General features: G+C 53.8%; 1 protein-coding gene across 2 annotated transcripts; it reads left to right on the top strand.

Moving 5' to 3' along the window:
* Window positions 1-1,474: 1,474 nt before the first annotated feature.
* ACVR1B (activin A receptor type 1B) lies at window positions 1,475-18,631 on the top strand. Of its 2 annotated transcripts, none has more exons than XM_083814320.1 (9): window positions 1,475-1,633; window positions 10,768-11,007; window positions 12,317-12,565; window positions 13,798-14,028; window positions 14,354-14,521; window positions 15,034-15,190; window positions 15,689-15,813; window positions 16,462-16,592; window positions 16,782-18,631. In XM_083814320.1, the coding sequence occupies exons 1-9, from the start codon at window positions 1,510-1,512 to the stop codon at window positions 16,905-16,907; spliced, it is 1,551 nt and encodes a 516-aa protein (XP_083670446.1). In that variant the 5' UTR covers window positions 1,475-1,509; the 3' UTR covers window positions 16,908-18,631. The 2 variants fall into 2 exon arrangements, with proteins under 2 accessions (XP_083670446.1, XP_083670447.1); XM_083814321.1 differs by lacking the exon at window positions 1,475-1,633 and adding an exon at window positions 10,051-10,173.
* The last annotated feature ends 3,806 nt before the right edge of the window (window positions 18,632-22,437 follow it).

The following is a 22,437-nucleotide window of genomic DNA, read 5'->3' as shown; positions in this document are numbered from 1 at the left end:
CACACATGCACATACATGCACACATGCATGTGCCTTAGTGCACAGCACACATACATGCAATAAGCATGCATGCACATGTGCACATGTATGGATGCACACAAGCACGCACGTCTGCATACACGTGCACGCATGCATGCACACAAACACGCACACACAAGTATACACATACACATATGCTTATGCATGCACACATACACATGCACACACATGAATGCACATGTGTGTGCAAATGTATACACAGGCAAGTACACGTGTGCATGCAAACACTCACATGTATACACACATGCATGCACATGCATATGCACGTGAATGCACACATGCATGCACACACGTATACACACACACCTTCGAACACAATTTGCACACACACATGTATGCACCCATGTTCACACACATTCGCACACATGCACACACACATGCAAACACGCACAAACATGCTTGCACACACACACAGACACGTTTACACACATTAGCACACACGCACACATGCATGCACACATGCAAACACATTCGCACACGTTTGCACACACCTCCACACGCGCGCACACACACACACACACACACACACACACACACACACTCACACACCCTCGAGGAGGGGGGCGAATGTCACGACGGACAGACAGACCACAACAGACCCCAACCGCAGCCCCTTCCCAGCCCCCCCAGCTGACCTCATGCCCCCCCCCCATAGCCCATCTCTCCCCCCAGGGCCTCCCCTTCCGTTCTCCTCCCCCCCAAGCCCCCCTAATATGCTCCCCCAGACCCCCAGTTCCCTCCCCAGCCCCCCCAGCACCCCTCAGCCCTCCCAGATCCTCTTTTCAGCCCCCCCAGCTCCCCTGAGCCCCCCCCAGCCTCCCCAAGCCCCCTCCTCAGCCCCCCACTTCCCCCACTACCCCTCCAGCCCCCCAGTTCCCCCCTCCCAGTTCCCCCACTACCCCCCGTGCCCCCCCAGCCCCCCAGTTTCCCCCCTCCCAGTTCCCCCACTACCCCCCCAGCCCCCCCAGCCTCCCAGCTCTCCCCTCCCAGTTCCCCCACTACCCCCCAGCCCCCCAGTTCCCCCCTCCCAGTGTCCCCCACTACCCCCTCCAGCCCCCCAGCTCCCCTCACTCCCCCCATCTCTCCCCCTAGATCCCCTTTTCACCCCCCCAAGCTCCCTTGAGCCCCCCCCAGCCCCCCAGTTCCCCCCTCCCACTTCCCCCACTACCCCCCCAGCCCCCCCGTTCCCCCCTCCCAGTTCCCCCACTACCCCCCCCAGGCCCCCCAGACCCCAGTTCCCCCCTCCCAGTTCCCCCACTACCCCCCCAGCCCCCCAGTTCCCCCTTCCCAGTGTCCCCCACTACCCCCCCAGCTCCCCTCACCCCCCCAAGCTCGCCCCCCCCCCGGCCGCGCGGCCCCTTTAAGGCCCGCCCCGCCCCGCCCCGCCCCTCCCTCCCCTCCCTCCCCTCCCTCCCCTCCCCCTCCCGCTCCGCTGCCGCCCGCTCGGCTCCGAGGCCGCGGCGCTTCGCCATGGCCGCCTCCCCCCTCCGCCGCCGCCGCCGGCCCCCGCCCGCCCCCGCGCCGCCGCCGCCGCCGCCGGTGCTGCTGCCGCTGCTCGCCCTGCTCCTGGCCGGGGCGCCCGGCGGGGCTCGCGGTGAGTGAGGGCGGCGGCAGCGGGCCCGGCCCGGCGGCCGGCACAACATGGCGGCCGGCCCCGCCCCCGCCCGCACCGGGAACCTGGGGGGGGGGGGACCGGGGGGGGGGGGGGGGGGAAACGGGGGAGTTATGGGGGGGATTGGGGGAGCTGGGGGGCGTATGGGGGCGAATTGGGGGAGATGGGGGGGGTTTTGGGGGCTCTAGGGGGGAATTGGGGGAGATGGGGGGGGTTTTGGGGGCTCTAGGGGGGAATTGGGGGAGATGGGGGGGTTTGGGGGGCTCTAGGGGGGAATTGGGGGAGATGGGGGGGTTTTGGGGGCTCTAGGGGGGAATTGGGGGAACTGGGGGGGGAGAAATGGGGGTTATGGGGGGAATTGGGAGAGCTGGGGGGGGCCTTGGGGGCTCTAGGGGGGAATTGCGGAGGGGGTTGGGGGGGCTTTGGTTTCCCTAGGGGGGATCTTGGGCACCTGGGGGAGAGCTGGGGGGGGTTGGGGGCTCTAGGGGGGGTTGGGGGGGAACTGGGGGGGGGTTATTGGGGGAAGTGGGGGAGCTGGGGGGGTTTGGGGGGATGCTAGGGGGGAACTGGGGGTACTGAGGGGAGCTGGGGGAGCAATTGGGGGGGTTATGGGGGGGAATTGGGGAAGCTGGGGGGGGCTTTGGGGGCTCTACGGGGGAACTGGGGGGGCTGTAAGGGGAATTGGAGGTGCTGGGGGGTTGAGGAGGGGAATTAGGGAGCTGGGGGGGAATTAGGCGGCTGGGGGGGGGTGAGGAGGGAAATTGGGGGGCTGAGAGGTTCTGGGGAGGCTGAAGAGGGGATTTGGAGGGGCTGTAGGGAGAACTGGGGCACTGGGGGGGGCTGAAAAGGGGATCTGGGGTGCTCGAAGGCGTAGCGGGGGAACTGGGGAGCTGGGAGGGGGTAACTGGGGGGCTGAGGAGGGGAACTGGGGGGGTGGGGGAGGGCTATGGGGAGGAACTAGGGGGGCTGGAGGGGAACTTGGGGTCTGGGGGAGCATATTAGGGGGGCTGGGGGGGGGGAGAACTGAAGGGGGGGCCCTGGGGGGAGAGATGGGCTATGGGGGGGGGGGCATGAGGTCAGCTGGGGGGGCTGGGATTGGGGTCTGTTGTTGTCTGTCCGTCGTGACGTTCCCCCCCCCTTCGAAAAGGGGGGGCTGCATCGTACAGGGGAGGCCCCAGGGGGGCCTTGGGGTGCAGGGAGGGGGGAGATGGGGGCTGAGGGGGGGGTCTGGAGGCATCACGGGCGTGTAGGGTGTTGGTGGAGCCTTTTGGGGGGGGGCACAGAGGGGAAACGGGGGCTGATTTGGGGGAATCCTCCGTGTCTGCGAGGGATGTGCCGAGGGATGCTCGGGGAGAGACCGCCGGCCGGGGGGGGCTTCTCCCTGAATGAGAAGGGACCGGGGGGGGGGGGTCTGGGCACATCAGTGGGGCCTTGTGGGTCCCAAAAAGGCCTCTGGCCCCCCCCCCGATTGTGTGTGTTGGGGGGGAAGAAGTTCCCCCATGTCAGTGCTGAGCCTCGGGCAGAGACGTGTTGGTGGCCGTGACCAGGCCGAAATGGGGGGGGCCCCGGCCCTTTGCTGGCCCCCGTGCCCCACAGGCTGCAGTGCCCCCTCCTCGGGCTGCCGTTTTTTTTGGCAAAGGAACCTTTCTTTCAAACAAAACAACCCCCCCCCCAAAAAAAAATCGCCACAGCGTTGTTGGCGACTGCAAATATTTGTTTGGAGGGAGGGCAAACTCTTTGTTTCGGCTGCTTGCGGCCTTCGCCGCGCGCCTTTTGCCTTTCCCCGAGGGGGGGGGGGGAGCGAAAAGTACCACGTTTGTGCTTTTTATTAAAAAAATATCGCCTTTTTTCCTCACGGCGTGGGGTCCGATGCCTCGGGGGGGCACCTGTTGGCAGGGAGGGAGGCCGCGGCCTGGTCGGCCACCGAGGGGCTTCGCTTTTGGGGGGGTGGGGGGGCGACGGCCGCTTGTGCGAGGCCGGTGCCTGTTGCAGGAGGAGCCTTCCTCTCCTCCCCGTCCTCTCGCCTCGTCGTGGCAGGCGCTTCCAGGCGGCTTTCGAGAGGCAACCGCCTCTCCTCGTGCAGATCCGGACTTGTTGGCCTCACCGAGCGGCCCCGCCGGGGCGCTGGACGTGGGCGCCTTGGCGATGCCGGCTCCTCCGGGGTGGAGGTGGCAAAGCTGGGCACCGCAGGAGGCTCCCCACGGGTCTCCCGTCAGGCTTTCCTCCGTGGTTTGCACCGAGCTGCTGCTCGGGGAAAAATAAATATATAAACAAACAGGAAAGGGCCGATTGACCCCGTGCAGCTCGGCGGACCCGTCCGTGCCTTTGATCAGGGCTCCTATTGTTTCCGCCGAGCACACGCCGGCCGTTTGCAGCCACGCTGCCCGGCGGAAAGCTGCGGCCCCGGGGACCCCCAGGGAGCCGCTTTGGGGACCCCAGGGAGGTGTTTCGGGGTCTGGCATCGCGGCCACGGCTCCGCCGGCGCCGCGGCGGGGACCGGAGCCTCCGACCGTGCGTGCGTCGGCTGCTCGAGCAGCCATGATGCGAGCTCGGCGTGCCTCCGGAGCCAGCCAGGGCTGCCCTCGCTGTTGTGCTTTCTGCGAGAGATCTTAGCTGCTTATTTCAGGGTAGGTAGGAAAAAACATCCGAATTTCTGCAGTGCTTGGGTGCTGTAAACCCAACGTGTGCGTTGGTAAATAGAGGGGAAACCTCCCCCCCCCACCTCGCTTTCCTTTTTAAAAAGAAAGCGCACGGTGCCCGTGCAGTGATTCTTCCAGGGTGGCTGTAGGTAGGCTTCGTTTTCTGGCCTGAAACAAAGCAAAAAGAGTGGGTTTTGGGAGCAGTCTCTCAGACCAGCGGGTTTTATTCTCAACACCTGCTTCGAGTACGTATTTACGCAGATAAATCAGACCGAACGGAGCGGTCCGCAAGTTACATCTTAGAACTTTCCAAGAAAGATTTCTCCAACTGGAAATTAAAAACAGTGTCCAACGAGCATTCTTGAACTCCTTCGGCTCCTTGGCCAGACAGCCCGGATTTTTTTTTCCCCGGGTACGCGGCCGCTGCCAGTAGTGGATGCGCCGGAAATCGCAGTTGCGAAAGGAGTGAAGTCAAAAACGTCAATTCTCTGAACGCCAAGCAAAGTTCACTGGGTGTTGACCGGTGGAAATATGCTCCCCAGCACGCGGCCGGGGCGGTTATCAGCCCGGCGCGGGGAGTTGGTCCGTCTGCTCCTCTCAAGGGAGAAGAAAGCCGCGCTGGCATTCGGCGTTCGCTGGTGCTGAGCCTTTGGAGGCGAGCTGCTGCGTGCGGGCTCTTTGCAGGGGTGGGAGCGCTCTTTTTGTCCGGATTATTTAAGCCCAAGCTTTCCAGCCTCCCTTTTCTTTGTGGATTTTTTTTTTTCCCCTTTCTTCGCAGCAGAAAAGCAGACTTTGCTGCACATCGTGGCCCCCTGACAACGCTTGCTTTTCGAACGCTCGCTTTTCGAACGCTTGCTACCTTCTCTGGGCTTCTTAGAAGTAACCCGTGGCCTGCTAGGTGCTGGGATATCAACGGCACAGTAAGCAGCTGGTTATTTAGACCCCCCAAAAAATGTGCTAGCTGCCTGAGAATGCAGAGTCCTGGAAACCATCAGTGAGGGGCTGTCCATCTGCCTGGCTCGCAGGACTTTGTTCTGCAGCGCTGGTAGGGCATGGGTGGCTCCTGAACTGGTTCCCGAACAAGTCAAAACACAAAATAGGTGTCAGACCGGAGCATGGAGAGGGAGTTTGGAGCCATATGTCTGTTTTCTGGGTTTGAAGAGCAACAGCAGCAGAAATGTCAAGGCTCCTTCTAATTACGCTATTAATGATGAGGCTCCTGTCAATTCGCTTGTTTAAAATTCATTTAAAGCTCTCCTTTTGTGTTACTTGACTAGATGCAAGGAAAACCCTTCTTTAAAGGTGAAAGCACATTCTTCCCTCCCCCCTTTTTTTTTTCCATTTAGTATGGCTTCTAGTCAGCCAGGATATGTTCTTGTTGGGTTCAGTGCATGCCAGGGGACTGCAGCCAGCTTGAAGAAGTTGGGACTCTTGTTGCTAACTTTAAATATCCTAGTATAATTTTTAGTTTCTGGATGACTTGCATGCAAGTGCTTTTTTTTTTTTTTTCATAGCACAGCTAATTTTAACTCTGTTTCATTTAGCAGCAGTGGGTCAGTAGATTTCAGAAGCACCAGCAAGGAACAGAAGAGATGTTGAGATCCGAAAGTAGAGGGAGATGCTGATGAGGCAGCGAGATGTAGGGAAGGCATTCGAGATGGTGGCACTGTATCTGCAGAAGAGCAAATCTTCTGGTTTCTTCTGCCCCTCGGTAGGGTAGCAGGGGCAGCGTGAGCTCTAGAAACGTCCTGGTGCTCACTTTTGGAGGTGGAGGTGTCGGTGAGCTGGCACCGGGGCTCGGAGAAGATGCTGGTGTGCCACACGGCAGAGGCATTTTAGACCCAGACATATCCTGGGTGGGGATGTGGGGGGGTGCCAGTTGTTGACCCCAGGCAGCAGCAGAATTGAGATGAACGTGATGGAAAGAAAATCTTTGTTCCTAAAGACTTCATCAGGGAGCTTTGTGTATTGTCCTCCCTGCTTTTTTTGGAAATGAAGCCTGGATTGTTTTCTTGAAGTATCGTTCTTGGGGTCGTACGGTTGAACGAGGAGCATGCAGAGACTCGGAACAGACCTCAGCTCCCTCGCCGCGTGAGAATGGGTTTTATTTCTAGCCTACTCTTGGGCAAAACCCTCCATGATAATGGTTATTCTTTATTTCAGCACAGCATATAATGAAACCCTGAAAGGTATTTCTTTCTTCCAAGCATGTTTACACATGTCCCTCTTCATTATAGCATCTAAAGAAACAGCAGAGGTACAAACCCAATTGTTTTCCATTTCTCTTGCTAACATTATGCTGCTGCAGCATTAAAACATCACTACCAGATTGGGTCTCATTAAGTTAGGTGCTGTACAGAGACGTAATAAATTGCAGCTCCTGTTCCAGAGCCTTATGAAGGCTCAGAAGTCAGGGGAATCATTGTTCTTCCAGCCTCGATTCAAACTGTTGAAAAAGAACAGCAGCTTACAATCTCGGCAAAAATCTGTTTATCTGGTAAATACGTGGGTGGGCATTGGCAATTTTACCAATGATCATCTTCAGGTTAATTATCTTAATACATCTTGATCAGGTAGCATTTTCCCCCGGGGAAAATGTCATCTTGCGTAGCGCAGCTTTGGGAGATTTGGGGAAATGTATTCCAAGAGGTGGTTTAACACCATTACGTTAGATTTCGCTGTGAAACTTTTCTCCTGTCTAGCTGCGTAGACATCTTGACACATGCATTCCTGTGCGAGAATAAATATGTGCAAAATGAGCTCAGATAGTTGCTGCAAAAAAAAAAAAAATGTTCTTTGGCTGTCAAGGCTTAATATTTTAGCTCCCTGGAGCTGTAATCCAAGGACCCCCACCTGCTGGTTGGGATTCATTTTATGAAAGCAGGTTGTGTTTAGTGGGGGAATTTGGTACGAGGGGGCCTTCTCTTGTTCCCCCCCTGCTGTAGTTAGGGCAGGAGGATGCCCTGGGTTCCGCCGCAGCGAGGCTTTGCTTCGGCAGGGACACGAGCCCGATCCGTCTCTCTTTGGGAGAACAAAGCTTTCATTCTGAGGATCCGCAGCTTAATGCTAGGCTTGTTTAAACAGCTTCGTTTAAGGGCTGGGTTTGTGTCTGAGCAGAATGTCAGGAAGAGCGCGGAGCGGATAGAGCAGGCTCTGCTGCCAACTTCTGCAGCACCTTTCGTGCAGACTTATCCCCAGGCGCTCCTGCGAAAGGGGAGCGAACCGCCCCGGCGCTCTGAACTGCTCTTTTGTTTTCCTCTGCCCGATCTATTTTCTTCAGCCTGGTCGGTTTCTTTTATTAAGTAGATTATATGTTTTGCTCAATAGGAGCTTTTCTTCCCGAATAAAAGGAATGCTGTTTGGCATGAAAGATTCTTTCCTTCGCTCCTGGCTCCTGCTTTGCCCGGGCATCCCCGGCTGCTCGCGGGAGCCCCGCGGAGACGCCTGGCGTGGGGCTCTGTACCTGTCGCTTTTCCGTCCCCCATCCAAAGGAAAAGAACGTCTGCGTGTTCCTGGCTCCCAGTGCTACTGATATGTGAAGAATTTTCCCTTCTGGTTAATCAAACCTGAAATGCAAGCCCTGCGCAGGGGCTGCCCTGTAATTGTGCTGGCTGACGGAAGCCCGGGCTCCGGCACCGCCGCAGGACCGGCCCTCGGTGGGTGATGCCTGGGGAGGAATCCGGCTCCGGGCGATGGCAGGCCTGGAGGTGGGCTCTTGCGTGATACAGGTGCAGGCAGAATTGGCTCCTGGCTGCTCAAGGGAGGCTGGAGCTGGACTTCGGGGTCTACCAAGGACTTAATAAGCCCTAAAATTGGAGGGCGCCTGCCTGCAGCCCTCCCGTGGCCACCTGGAATGTCTGGAGGGCCCCTCGAGGGTCTCATGGGTGGCGCAGCAGCAGCACACGTGCCTGCTGGAGTCTTCATTTCCTTTGTTCACGCTGCTCTCCTTACCCTAGGGGTTTTGGAGAACCACTGTTAAAAAAAAAAAAAAAAGAGCAGCCGGCTCGGAGGGGGAGCGCGTCAGCTGGCGGCACCCCAAGGGGGAAACGAGGCTTTGTGGGGCTTACCCCTCCTTGGGAAGAAACTTTGTCTTTCTGCCCAGAACAGATAAGGATCTTTTGTCTCCAGTCCCCTGTGCACGGGGGTTTTGGTATCGGGGGTTTTGGTATCGTACCTTGCAGGTAGACCGATTGCTTTGTGTTTGTGTTTGTGTTTTTTGTTTTTTAACTCTGCAAATGAAACCGAGAGGATACAGCCAGTGCCTCAGCTTTTGTTCTTGAAAGGATGCTTAGTTTCGGGCCAGATATGGAAGAAAGAAAAAGTTTACAAAACCAGCTTTATTAGAGCACTGAAGTGTTTTGTTTACTTTTGAGCTTCTGGAAGTGAAATCGCCGTAGCCTTCATCTTTGACTTAGAAATGAGACTAACAGGAACCAAGTTCGGTTTTACTGCATCTAAATCAAGTTGCAAAGAGCCTGCATGGTGAAACGTGTTGCTTAAATGATTTTAATTTATACCTTGAGGTTTTGATAAAGTAATAAAGGAGATGCTTTAAAACACTGTTTCCTTTTAAGTAGACTTGAAGGTAGGAATGTGCCCTGGCTGCTCTCTCCTTTCTCGTGTTTTCCTAAAAGCTCCATTACAGCCAACCTTTGTTCCCCCGAGCGTGCGTGTCTTTTGGAAGACCTGTCCTTTCGCTGCCCCGCTGACCACTGGAAAGCGGCGTGCTCAGAGCTGCGGGGCGGGCGGGCGCAGGGGGCTTCCCTTCGTGAACATCCCCCTGTAAAAGCCGAGCGATCCTTGGGTACGGTGTGCTCGGCTCTCCTCCGTAGGGCTCGGTCTTGGAGTCATCCCCCTCTGTTTTCTGTCCTACGTCCCTTTTCTTCGGCTTGTGCTAAGCACAGAGTAATAAGCTACAATTGCTTACGGCGCTTTTTAAAGCCGTCTCGCTCAGCAGCTCTTCTGTATTTCACTGGCTTTTTAGTGCTGCTTTAGTTTTGGATCTGTTGGTTCAAACCCACTTGTGCCTGCATTTAGCCTCTCCAAAATACTGCAGCCTGCCTCGGAGCTGTTAAGCAGCACACAGCAACAGCTAGGAAATGAAGAGCACGGTGTCCAGAGAGAATTGAGTGAGTAGCAACGTAATTAGCCTAACTGATTTACCTAGGACACTGGAGATAAGGGATAACGGGTGTCTTCCTCCCAAACAAACCCCAAAGAAGTTGGTCAGGACCTGCTTATTTTCCCTTCGGCTCACGGTGCCCCCCGCAGCCCGACTCTGCTGCGCGTTGGCTGGGAGCAAAGGGGCTCTTCCCGGGCCGTGAATATCCCTGGAGGTTTGGTAAACGTGCAGATGGCAGCGATGGTGCTGACGGAGGGCTCTGCGCTCCCCCTGCCCCGCAGGAAGGTGTCTGACACACACGAGCATCTTCATGACTTTCGTGCGTGTCCTGCCGCTGGCAGAGCACAAACAGGCGGAGAGGATTTAGCTGCCGGGCTGGGGAGAGTTAACCGTGGCGCTTGTATCTTTTAAAACCCTTCTTCAAACCCTCTCTACCTGAAAGACCATTTCTGCAGCGGGTAAGTACATGTTTCTGAATCCCTCCGGGGAGGCTGAGAGATCTGATGAAAGCCGAAGGAAAAAACTGCGTGCTGCTCTCCAAGCCCCACCCTTCTTCTTGACATTGTTGTACTCGCTCTTTGTTCCCAACCGTGGCGATGCCTGGGGATTTGCTTACAGTTTTTCAGGCAGCTTGAGAAAAGCACAGTGACGGCTGGGAGGCCGAAAAATGTGGGAATCCGCCTCGGAGTGTCTCCTTCGCTCTTTACCCAAATAATGTTCACGGAGAGCAGGCAGAAAGCCAGGAATGTATTTGACCCAAGGTAGCGTCTCGGATCGGGAAAGCGGTTACTAAATAAGTGACCGATCTGGTTGGGTGCAGCACGCTTGGCTTGTGGAGTCGGTTTGGGTTTTGGGTAGGCACCTGCCAGCTGCCCGTGGAGGCGGATGCCCCTCGCTGGCCTGTGTCGGGCAGCTCGTCCGTGGCGTGGCCAAGGCCTGTGCAGGGCATTTGGGTGCGATCGGTGCGCCAGGAGGAGCGAGCGCTCTGCCTCGGTTTGCATTCCGACCCTAGGTCGGACTGGGAGTGGGTCTTGGTAGAACGTAGCCTAGTTTGCAGGGATGACTTGGGTCATCTCTGCTAATGGTTGGTTGCAACAAGGGCAAGACGAGGGCAGTGCCACCAGTCACCTTCTGGAAAGGCGTTGGTCTTCCACGTTGCATTCGGTGCTCAAGGCAGGTTTTTGCGTCTACAGTACCAAATATGACTTGTTCTGCTACCAAAGCCAATTCTTCCCGGACCTAAGAATGGCCCGTTCCCTCTGAAGTGGGCAGACTGGGGAAGAAAGTTTTCTTTTTGCTTGAACGCCTGGTCTCTGGCGAGTTTTAAGGAGCTGATCTTGTTTTGATTTCTGCAGCTTTGACATGTTTGTGCTCCGACTGCAAACAAGCAAACTCCACGTGTGAAACGGACGGCGCGTGCATGGTGTCCGTCTTCAACCTGGACGGCGTCAAACATCACGTTCGGACCTGCATTCCTGAAGCAAAACTGATTCCTGCTGGGAAACCCTTCTATTGTCTGAGTTCAGAAGATCTGCGTAATACTCACTGCTGCTACTCCGATTTTTGCAACAAAATTGATTTAATGGTTCCCAGCGGTGAGTAGAGAGCTAAATAAGTCGTCTGTTTGAAGTGCGGAGGATAGAAGCTGTCCGTTTGGGATCAGGAATGAGGTGTTCTCGGCACTGTTTTCACTTTTTCCCTTAGGTTGCTGTGTGAACTCGAGCGCTTGGCTTATTCCCTTGATTTGTAAAGTGGAAATAATAACAAACTACTTCAAATTAAAATGTGAAGTTGCTTGAACTCCCCTGTGGCAGACAAAATGTCACCAGATGATGAGGTTGTACTTAGGGTAGGAGAAGCTTCCAATGTTTGGTTGTGTTTTTCCTCCCCCCACCTTCACTCAGCAGCTCCGTGTTATGAGACTCCTCTCGCCTTATCAGCCCTGCTGCTGATAGCCGCACAGGCCCCTGAAAGCAACAGCAGATACGTTCATCTGCAGTTAAATTTGAGCTTCTGCTGCATGGTGCTCTGTGTCTGCGATGGCCTGAGGTCAGTGCATGCTTTGTGGGCACAGCTCGGATCCCTTTTCCAGCGCTGCCTTGCGCTGCAGCCTGCCTTTTATCTGATAGATTTGCTTTCCTTCCTTCAGGACCACAGATCTTTTCAGTGATGAGGCACGAGGATGGGAACGGTGCAGCAGCTTTGGAGGAAAGCGTGTGGGGTGGAGGGGTGCCCGAATTCTGAATAAGCATAGAGGAAGCAGCCCTGCCTTTGAGTGAGGGTGTGGGAAATGGCTGCTGCTTTCCAGTTCTTGGGACAGAGAAGGCACGCAGTACTTCCTCATACCTTGTTCCTCTCCTTTTTGGGCTGATATTTAGTGGGTCTGGTAAAGACTGCAGTACCCATTTTCCTTGGGTGCACTAGGAGAAGTCCTGTTTGTTCTCAAGACAAGTAATTGCTGTCTTTGTGTACAAGTCTTCATTGGCTATTGCAGGACGAAGGGGACAGAGGCAGAGCTGAGTCCTTACTTCTGGTTGTTTGGTGTTTTTTTCCCCCACTTGGAGAGTTCCAGTGGAAGGTAGTATGCAGGCTCTTCTAGCAAAGGTGGCCCAGAACAGGCTCCCACCCCCTTTTAAATAGCAGGTGCTGTAACCCCCGATGCCACAAATGAAGCACCGTCATCTTTTGTGGGTTTTCGCTGTAGTTTGCCTGCCTGGTGAATCGATCATTCCCATGTTACCACTGTTATTTGATGTGTCCTTTACCATCCTGGAGCAGCAAGCTAAAATAGTCTTGGCTCTGAGAGGATAATTAAAACACAAGAAGAAGGTCTTTAAAGAACACTGAAGGAGTGACAATTTTCTAAAAGAGCCTCTGTTTTTTCTCCTCCCTTTTTCTCTCAAGGGCACCTGAAAGATAACGAACCCCCATCCAGCTGGGGTCCTGTGGAGCTGGTGGCGGTGATTGCTGGACCTGTCTTCCTCGTGTTTGTGGTCATGATCATCGTCGTCTTTGTTTTTCACCACCACCAACGAGTCTATCACAATCGTCAGCGGCTGGATATGGAAGACCCCTCTTGTGAGATGTGCCTGTCGAAGGATAAGACTTTGCAAGACCTAGTCTATGATCTCTCCACCTCCGGCTCTGGCTCAGGTATTAAGATACGACTGGAAATGACCTGGTAACGTGTAGTTGTAATGGAGTAGTCTGTTCTGGCTCTAGTCCTCACAGCTTTGCACTGGTGGAAGGTCCTTGCCTCATCAGCCTGTTCAGGTTGCCTTGTCATGAGTAATACGGAGGGCATATTTTAGTTTCGGTCATGCAGCAGACTCTGTAACGTCAGTGTCCAGTGCTTAGACTAGGTAAGAGCAATGGTTTAACTCCTCCTTAACTGGCAATGTGTAAAAACAGCTTTGTGTGGCTTTCCTCCTTGTCTGCAAAAGCATAACTCACACGGCTGCATTTATTTCAAATTTAGCCCTGAAATTGGATTTGGGTTGGAAACAGATGTTAATTGCTAACCTGTGGGTTATTGGCTTTCAAAGGGGGGTGCAGGATTTCACCTGCATCAAATCGGGCAGGAAAATAGGAGAGATTCCAGCAGCTGAAAATGTGTGCAAATGCTCTTTGTGCAGCCTGTTTCATCCCAAAGAGTCCTTGGGTATTTCAAAGTGAACAGTGTGTTCGTGAAGTGTACAGTGTTCACTTTCGTAGCAGTTAAAAGAAGTCATTCCTAGAATAGCTAGGGGAGTAATCATTTTATTCATGGCTTTGAACTATGAAAGCAGTTAGGTTAAAAAAAAAAAAAAGAACACACAAAACACTGAATTTTACAGCAGATGGAAACTGTAGGATAATCCACAGAGGCAGAGAATATAGCAACCTGATATTCAACCAGGGAATAAACCTTCAGCACCACATCTGCTATATATAAAGTGTTTAGGGATCTCTTCTGTACTCACGGTCCGCAGGTGAGCTCCGTAACTTACGTAAGAGGTGGCAACTTCGTTGGGACTGCTTTCTTAAGAGAAGTTCGGGGAATTCACTGCTTTTTAGCAGAGTCTGTCTTCGAGTTCCCCTCTCCATATTCAGGCTAAAGTTTCTTTGATCTGCTGTGGAGCTGTAGTTCCCTGACTGCTGAATGCCTAATCACTGGTGGTTTGCAAGCTACTTCAAAGCGATATGCAGATGCTTTCAGAGCAGCCAAACGGTACATCCTACAAGGCACAGGAGCTACCACCGTTTGCTGTTTTGGGTCTTAGGCAAGCCGAGCGTTATCAAATGCAGAGCCTTCTAGGTTTGATAATGCTCCGCTTCAGACTCCAGGGCTTCAGGAGTTTCTTTTGCTGCAGCAGACATTCAGTTCTCCATTTTCTTGTTCATAGGCTTGCCACTTTTTGTCCAGCGGACCGTGGCTCGGACAATTGTCCTTCAGGAGATCATCGGCAAAGGCCGCTTTGGGGAAGTGTGGCGTGGCAGATGGCGTGGAGGTGATGTGGCTGTAAAAATCTTCTCTTCACGTGAGGAGCGTTCCTGGTTTAGGGAAGCGGAAATATATCAAACCGTTATGCTGCGACATGAGAACATCCTGGGATTTATTGCTGCAGATAACAAAGGTAAAATGTTCCCCAGTCCTGCGAGCAGAGACTTTGAGTGTGTAGTCTGCTTCTAGGAGTAGTTTCTTCGTTTGGATTTGCAGTTAAATGGTTAAAGGAAACCATCAGCGTGCTTTTCAAATACTCTACGTATTTGACTGTTTCCCACCAAAGGATGGTAAAATTTACTGCTGTTGTTGACTCACTTGCCCCCAGGTTGGCTGTTGAGCTGCAGCCTTACCCGGTAGTTCTCCTCTGTACCAAAAAGAAGGGGTGCAGGATGCTCGGGGGTTTTGTTCTGTCCCTGCATTGTACCCATCTGAGCGCAGTCTCCTTCCTGCTGCAGATAATGGAACGTGGACTCAGCTGTGGCTTGTCTCTGATTACCACGAGCACGGATCTCTCTTTGACTACCTTAATCGATACACGGTGACTATTGAGGGGATGATCAAGCTTGCCCTGTCTGCTGCGAGTGGGCTGGCCCATCTACACATGGAGATTGTGGGCACTCAAGGTAAGAGCAAAGTCTGGGAAGATGCTGGGAGTTCTTACTGGGAGAATAAAACAGAATTGCTTTCTTTTGGTCAGTATTCACCAGCAACGGACTGATTGTTTTTGCTGGCAGTGGAGTGTGTTCGCCTTCCTTCTGGGAATTAGACCAGCATTTCACATCTGCATCCTAAAATTGGTGCTGCTTGGGTGGGAAGTTAGCACAGGCAGCAGCAGTTACAAACTCCTTAAGTCCACATAAACATGCCTGGTGCCTGGGATGGAGTTTATGTCCCTCTTGAGGCCTCTGGATGCTACTGCATCAGCAGTACCTCTGAAGCGTAAATGGAGCCTTTGCAAGCCATAGGCGGGCAGCACTGCTCTTTTTTTCATCACTGAAGTGTATCCAAACAGGAAAATGTGTTGCAACACTGAGAATTTAAATAATGCCGTGAATCCAGTCCTGCCTCTGTGCAATTGAGGCTAACGGATCTCACCAGACCTTGATCCCTGCTACTTGTTGTTTTGTTCTATTAGGAAAGCCTGGCATTGCTCACAGAGACTTGAAATCCAAGAACATCTTGGTGAAGAAGAATGGCACGTGTGCCATCGCTGACCTTGGCCTGGCCGTCCGGCACGATTCGGTTACGGATACGATTGATATCGCACCGAACCAAAGGGTCGGAACCAAACGGTAGGGGAGCAGCGTTCCTGGCCGGCATTTGAAGGCATCGCAGTTTGACTGAGAAATGCCTGAGCTGCTGTTTAGCGCTGGTGAAATTTTCTGTCTTAAATATTTCCAGTGTCTTGCAGAGTGTCAGCATTGTGCTCAGAACTGGTGTCCGTTCATCTCTGGGTGCCATCGGGCTGAGAGGTGTAGGCCAGCTTTGTAAACTCAGCACCAGGGAGCTCGTTACAATGCTTGACAACACGCTTGGCATTCTCAGAAGCCTTTTGGGGCCTGTTGTCTGGAGCTTGATGTGCTTTTTGGATGTTTTTGCCTCTTTCTCAACGATTCTCTTTAGAGTTTTGTTCACTCCATTGGACTGTTGGGCCCAGTTCTGTACTGATTAAGACCGCACGATACCCAGCTTCATCTGCTGAGAAGTGCTGTGAGGGAGAACTTGCCATTTACTGTCTTAGAGTGAATCCCCTCTCCAAACTAACATGCTGAACCCTTTCTGTTCTGCAGATACATGGCACCTGAAGTCTTGGATGAAACCATTAACATGAAGCATTTTGATTCATTTAAGTGTGCCGATATCTATGCTTTGGGCTTGGTCTACTGGGAGATTGCTCGAAGGTGCAACGCAGGAGGTAATACCCATTCAGGTGCTTGTGCCAACAGCCTGGCTTGCATCTGGCTTTCCCAGCCTCGATGGTCTCTGCTGGTTGGGTGTTGGAGGCCCTGGAGCACGGGGCTGCAGGAAGATACGTCCATGTGCGTTGCTACCAAGGGAGTCAACAAAAGTGACCCAAAGCTCCTGTTAAGACTGGCCTTTGTGGGGAAGTGGGAGTTAATATTCTGGGCGGTGTCTGTTCTTTTGGATGGATTTTTAAGTAAGTGGTGGTGCCAGTCCGGTGGCTAACTTTCTTCCCCTTGAATTGGTATGAATGAGTGACTTGGCACATCCAGCTGCGAGCAGGAGCGCGGTGCTGTCATGTGTGCAGCAGTCCTGCCAACTGCAGCTCAATTGAGGTTCCTCGACCCTTCCTCTGTGGTGGGAGGTGTCGATCGCAGCACGCTGACTCTGTTCCAGTTTGGGCAGCTGTATTTTATTTCCCTGAATTTTTCTTGTAAACTCGAATCCCAGATTCTTCGTTTCTGTTCTAAATAACTGCGAAGCGTTGACGCATCTCAGCAGTGAGTCATATAGTCTAAACCAGAATCAGTCTGCCTTCAGAGAGCTCTGTGGGGATGATCCATTCGCCCAGAAATTGCATTTCCCCTTCTCTTTCCTTCAGGTATCCATGAAGAATATCAGCTTCCATACTATGACCTTGTACCCTCTGATCCTTCGATTGAGGAGATGCGGAAGGTTGTATGTGACCAGAAATTAAGGCCTAACATCCCAAACTGGTGGCAAAGCTACGAGGTAAGATCTGCTTTCGCCTTCACGTTCCCTTTTCCCCTCGATAAGGTGAGTAAAGAGCGGGTAGCGTAGGCTGAGCTCTGGTTTTAGGAGGGGCAGAGGGCTGTGCCTGCCTCAGCCGGGCAGCTGCAGCCCGGCAGGCTGTCCTGGGGTCGAGGAGAGGACTGATGTCTGCCCTTGTTTCTTGCCTAGGCACTACGGGTGATGGGTAAGATGATGCGAGAGTGCTGGTACGCCAACGGAGCGGCTCGACTCACCGCCCTCCGCATTAAGAAAACCCTCTCACAGCTCAGTGTCCAGGAAGATGTGAAAATCTAGGCTCTGAGCCCCAGCATGAGGAAACTGCACAAAGCTGCCATGCTAGAGTAGACGTGTGATGGAGGCCTACCTCGTGTTTCTGCCCAATCTACTGCTACCAACCAGACAGCGTGACCTACAGGCTGCTAGGTGGGGTGACGGAGCCTCTTGAATTGCTCTCTTCCCTGCTTGGGTATGAAACAATCAGAAACCTTTTATGATCACCTCCTGACAGCGTGAAGACTTGAGAGGGACTTACCTGAGGGATCTCAGCCATGATCGTAACTCTTGTTTCTTTAATGGAAATCCCTGTAAAGTTCAGTGCGCGTGACGCACCCGTTGGCAGTGTTTGAGGCCGGGGTGCTAGGTGCTGGGAGTGGGAAGGGAAAGGGAAGGTTTTCTTGCCATGCTCTGAGGGTTTTCCAAGGACTGGCACATTAATGCAGAAAAAGCATTGCAAAACAAATGGTGCTCCCTTCTGAGAGGCTGAGCCTGAACAGTTGATCAGCTTCATGAAACCATTTCCCTCCTTTTTCTTAAGCTTGAAAAATTCTAAGTCAAAAAAAAGAAAACAAAAATCTGACTGGCTGTCAGTGTGCGCAATGGTGTATGCATGCGCAAGGTGCGCGTGTCCCCTGTGCCTGTTCATCTCCTTCCGTAGACGTGCAGTGTCTGCCCGTAGGGTGGCTCATCTCCGTTCGTGCTTTCTGTGCATGTGCAAATCTAGAGTGTCCTTTTTTTGAGCTGTGCGTGCTGGTGCTCTCCTTGTTCTGTAGTGAGCGTTGTCTGGCTTGGACAGGCTGCTTAGAACCAGATCCTTGGCTCTCCGATGGGTGCTGTGGCCTTGCCGCCCGTTCGCCGGCTGCAGGAACTTCCCATCAGGTTGCCTCACTGCCACCCCCTCCCTTTTTTTAAGACAAAACAAACGAGGAACTGACTTCGCTCCCGGAGTCCGGGCTTTTTGCCTTGAGCCCCTGGGGTTTGAATTCTTGGTAGCGTGGAAGGAAAGCCGGGGGAGATGCCACAGAGCTGAGATGCGTGTCAGAGACGGAGCAGGCACTGCGCCCGGCTGGAAGGAGATCAGGCCGTGGGGAAACGCAGGAGACCGTTCTTGTAGGAACGCGATTCCTGAGTCCACCGTCGAGGCACCCTTGCAGGAGCGCTCTGCGGCTTGGGGCAGACCGCGAGGGGCCGGGTGTCTGGCGCTGCTCTGCACCTCCTGAGAGGCACTCAGCACTTCGCAGGATCTGACGGCGGGGTGTGGGTTTGGAAATCAACGTCCATCTTTTTAATATACATATATAAATATCTCATAATCTGGAAGTGGCTGTGTATAACTTGTGGGGTGGGGGGAACTGCATGACTTTTATTTTGATTAAATGCCGAATCAGGGTGAGGTAGAGTTGGTTCGACTGTTGTCTGCAGCTGGGCCTAGCAAAACCAGAAGTAGCTTGAGGACTGAGTCTGTCGTGCTGACTGCAGCATCAGAGGCAATCTGGGAAGTGCTGGTTGTTGGTTAGGTCAGTATCTATGGTATATAACTCTGAAGCCATAACTTTTAACTGGAGTGGTTTTGATTATTTTTTTTATTATTATTTTCTGGGAGGGCCTGGATTTTAACTTTTTTTAATGTTGTTAATTCTTTATAAGAGAAGAAAAAACAATCTATAATTATTACCTCTTGACCTGTTTGTTTGTAAAGAAATCACTGCAAAAAAAAAAAAAGAAAAAAAAAGAAAACCAAATGCACACAGCTCGATTTACACTGGAACTGTTTCTACTCAAACCTTGCGCCTGTTCCGTAAGGTGAGGTTTCATCTCTGCTCCGGCCGCCGGGGTTAATTTTTTTTTTTAAACACTCTGTTCTTGCTGTCTGTGTATCTGTCTGTGTGTCTGTCTTTCCCCAGACCCCCAATCTTGTCTGTGACTGTATCTGTGTAAAGTGAGGAGTGTTTTTTTTGCATCGTGTTTGGAGCCATTTTGCATCCTCCCATGGATTTTTAGCTGTCGGGCAGCACGAGGCTGCCTCGGGAGGGCCTGGTTCATGGAGCAGTGTGGAAGTGTGCGCTTTGTGAATGTACAGCTTCCCTTCCCTTCCCGATTTGTTCTGACTCGTTTCCCAGCCAGAGGTTACCTTGTGTCTCCAGTACCGTCCGTCCCTTAACCAAACCCTTCTGCATTTAGAAACGGCGGTGGTGGGCACTTCACAGAGAACCCTAAAGACTCTCCAGCTGCTGTAACGGGACCCTGGCGATGGCCCCATCCCGGCGGGTTGGGGAGGAAGTCTTAGCTGAGACTGTGAAATAAACTGCCGTAGGAAAGCCCATCACGCCGGTAGGTACGTCTGCCGCGCGCTCCCCTGCGAGCGCCGCACGTTCTCCTTTCAGAGTACGAGTCTCCTGTCCCTGTTAACCGTGCAGGCTGCTTCTCGAGGACACTAAATCAGCTACGTAACTTGCACTGATTCACTCACCCGCCCCTCCAACTGTAGCCACACATGCATCTGCCTCAGCGCTAAACCAAACAGCGGAGCGGATCAAGTTAGAAGGGGTGAGGGCAGGATGGCAGGGCATCCCCTACAAGGAGGAGTAGAGAAGCCTTGTTTTTTGTAGAGAAATGCCATCAGAAGATACTCAAAACTGAGTAGGATCTGAGGTGGGAACGCTGACTATGTAGCATTTATCCAGCACTTTTCATGCAAAACATGTGCCGGGGAGGTGCAGTGCTTACTTAGCTGACTGGTAGCAAACATAGGAATCACTGCCCGGCTCTGAAATGTGCCCGGCTCAGGTGGCTGCAGCAGCTGTTTAAAAAAATGCAACACTACAGACAGTTCAGGACAAGAGGCTGACGCCGCAGCAGTTGGAAGCGAGGAGGGGAGACGTCAGATACTCGCGAATCGCCTTGGGGAGGTGCAGAGGTACAGAGCTCGTGCTTCTTGTCTGTGGCGCAGGGTTAATCAGTGGTACGCTGGCTTCAGAACAGATCTCATGGTACTTAATCTGCCCCTTTTATTTGTTTGGTTTTGTATATTTTATTAGAAATGGACTGTAAAATAGCCACTTAGACACTTTACCTCTTCAGTATGCAAATGTAAATACAATGTAATATAGGAAATCTTTTGTTTAATATAAAACGAGGCTGTCGATTTCTGCTGTACATTATTAAAAGTTTGTTTTATTCACGTGAGGTGTTGGAGTCTCTCGCTGTTTGCTGCGGAGGGGTGGGAACTGAGCGGCCAGGACCCAGGTGGGTGCTGTGGGGTGAAGCTGCCTGTGCAGGTGGAGGGGGTGTCTCGAATCCAGGAGCTCTGTGCTCCAGCCTGTCCCCCAGCTTTTCGGCTGTTTGCTGAAAGCCGGCAGCAACCCAGACATCTGTTGTTCATCCCTGGGAGGAGACCAGACCAGAGCCACTTGGGGTCAGCTCTGTCCCTGCCCTGCCTGGTGGCACTGGCGTGAAGCTGGGGCTGCTGTCTGCCAGAGGAACAGCCCCCTGAGTCCCAGAGATAGCCAGTGGGGCTTGCTAAAACAATCTCCCCAGCACCCTGCTCAGCACATCTCAGCAGCGAACGTTCCCATCGCTGGCCCCGATGCGGCTTCTGATGTCCGCGGTGCAGTCAGATGTCCCGATGGCAGCGCAGGTGAGACGAGGGGGCAGAGGAGGATTTCCAGCCCAGGCAGGGCTCGGGAGCTGGGCTCGGGAGCTCTCCCCCTCCGGGTCCAGGGACCAGGAACAGGAGGGTGTATGCACAAGAGGCATCTCTCCGAGGCAGCCCCTGGGCTGGTGCCTCTATGCCCACGTGGGCACGCGGCTTCTGAGGAGGATAAATGGCAGCCCAAACTGCTCCCCGTGAAAATCCTGTTTGCTTGGAGGGCAACTGGTGCTCCTCAAACTGCCTGGGCTAATTCCCCCTAATTAGAGCCTCCTGTTAATGAGCATGTGAGTGGATCAAGGGGAAAATCCGCCGGTGTCTGGGGTCCCCCGTGGTCTCAGGCTAACGGCATTGGTGCGGCACGGAGGGGCAGCCGCCAGCTGGGCTCACCCAGCTTTGTTTGCAGTCCCTGCCCACGGCCCCGGGTCTGCCGCAAAAATAAGCCTGTTCCAAAAAAAACGAGGCACTGGGTGAGCTGAGTGAACGCTTTTTTGTTTGTTTTGTTTTGTTTTAAAGCGAAATCTGCCTTTACCTTTCTTCTAGGAAATGAGACAACAGAGGTCTGGGGTGGCTTGGGATGGAGGGGGCGATGCAGTCATTGTGCAGTATTAGGCAAACTTTTTGTGCCTTTTCTGCCCTTTGTAGCTCTCTGGGCACACGAGTGCTGCTCTGCATGTAAACCTGTGTGTTTTAAATACATTTTTCCTTAGTGACCTGCTTATTGGACTGGCTAAGGCTCAGACTACGGTGGTTTTCACTGGGCATTAAGCACATGCTGGTGCTTTTTCAGGCGGGTCCCTCTTGAATTCAGAGCTATAAAGCTACTGTGTTGACTCTATTGAGGGGCAAACCATGCTCCCCAGGTTTCATACTCTCAGGTTGGTTGTAAACGTTCTTGTTATGCTTACGCTATGTTTTGGGACCCAAATTTCTCTGTGGGCCCTGCCTGTTGAAAAATGCGCCTGCTTCGGCCTAGTTGTGTGTCAGTCGCACATCCACATCGGTACCAGCTTAACCGTAATGCCTGGTACTGGAGAAAAGTCAGCTGCACTGCTACAGGGGGTCACACTTTTTGTCCCGATACCTTCAAAGGAGGCCATTTCAGGAACTGTGAGTAATTCTCGTGGAGAAACAAAGGTTGTGTACCCAACGTAAACAGACCCATGCCTGCTTCATGCCAGGGAAGGAGAGAAGTGGATATCTCGTTTTTTCTAGCAACACGGACTCTTCTCGAACAGTATTTTTGGCAGGTGCTGCCCTATTCAGTGTTCTCCCCGGCGCTGTTTACTTAAGGCTGGTATAAACCAGGGCAGGGGGCGGCCCCACGACACAGAAAATGGAGGGGAAAGGGGGGAGCCCAGCTCAGCCCCCCCAGGGGCTTCCCCTGCTTCCCTTCTCCCCTCCTCGGCCTCCGCCTCCTCCCACCTGCTGCTGGGCCCGGGGCCCTGCCCTGAAGCCCCCTCCCCGGGGCTGGGAGGGAGCAGGGCCCTGCCGGGGGGGCAGGGAGGGGGCCGGGGGGACCCCCAAACCCGCCCCGCTCCCCGCTGAAGCAGGCCCCAGTCTGGCCACCTCGGGACCCGGGGGCGGGGCTTGGCGGGGAGGGGCGGGGCTTAGCGGGGAGGGGGCGGGGCTTAACGGGGAGGGGAGGGGCTTAACGGGGAGGGGAGGGGCTTAACGGGGAGGGGCGGGGCTTAGGGGGAGGGGCGGGGCCGAAACGGCGGGGGGCGTGGCTTTGAGCATGGAAGGAGGCGTGTCCTAACGGGTTGGGGGCGTGTCCTGGGGTTGGGGGCGTGTCCTAACGGGGTTGGGGGCGTGGCTTAGTGTGATGGGGGCGTGTCCTGGCGGTGCTGGGGGCGTGTCCTTCGCTGGCCCCGCCCCCGCGGGCTGATATAGCGGCGC

Source organism: Anser anser (assembly GCF_964211835.1).
Source record: "Anser anser genome assembly, chromosome: 30".
Lineage (NCBI taxonomy): Eukaryota > Metazoa > Chordata > Aves > Anseriformes > Anatidae > Anser > Anser anser.
Note: the sequence above shows the minus strand (reverse complement) of the source record. Positions and strands in the feature narration are given on the sequence as shown.

Excerpts from the sequence above, each read along its gene's own strand:
- ACVR1B (XM_083814320.1), top strand. The coding sequence starts at position 1,510 with ATGGCCGCCTCCCCCCTCCGCCGCCGCCGCCGGCCCCCGCCCGCCCCC. Across the intron at positions 1,634-10,767 it reads GGCGCCCGGCGGGGCTCGCG|CTTTGACATGTTTGTGCTCC; the intron begins GTGAGTGAGGGC and ends TGATTTCTGCAG. Across the intron at positions 15,814-16,461 it reads TCGAAGGTGCAACGCAGGAG|GTATCCATGAAGAATATCAG; the intron begins GTAATACCCATT and ends TCTTTCCTTCAG.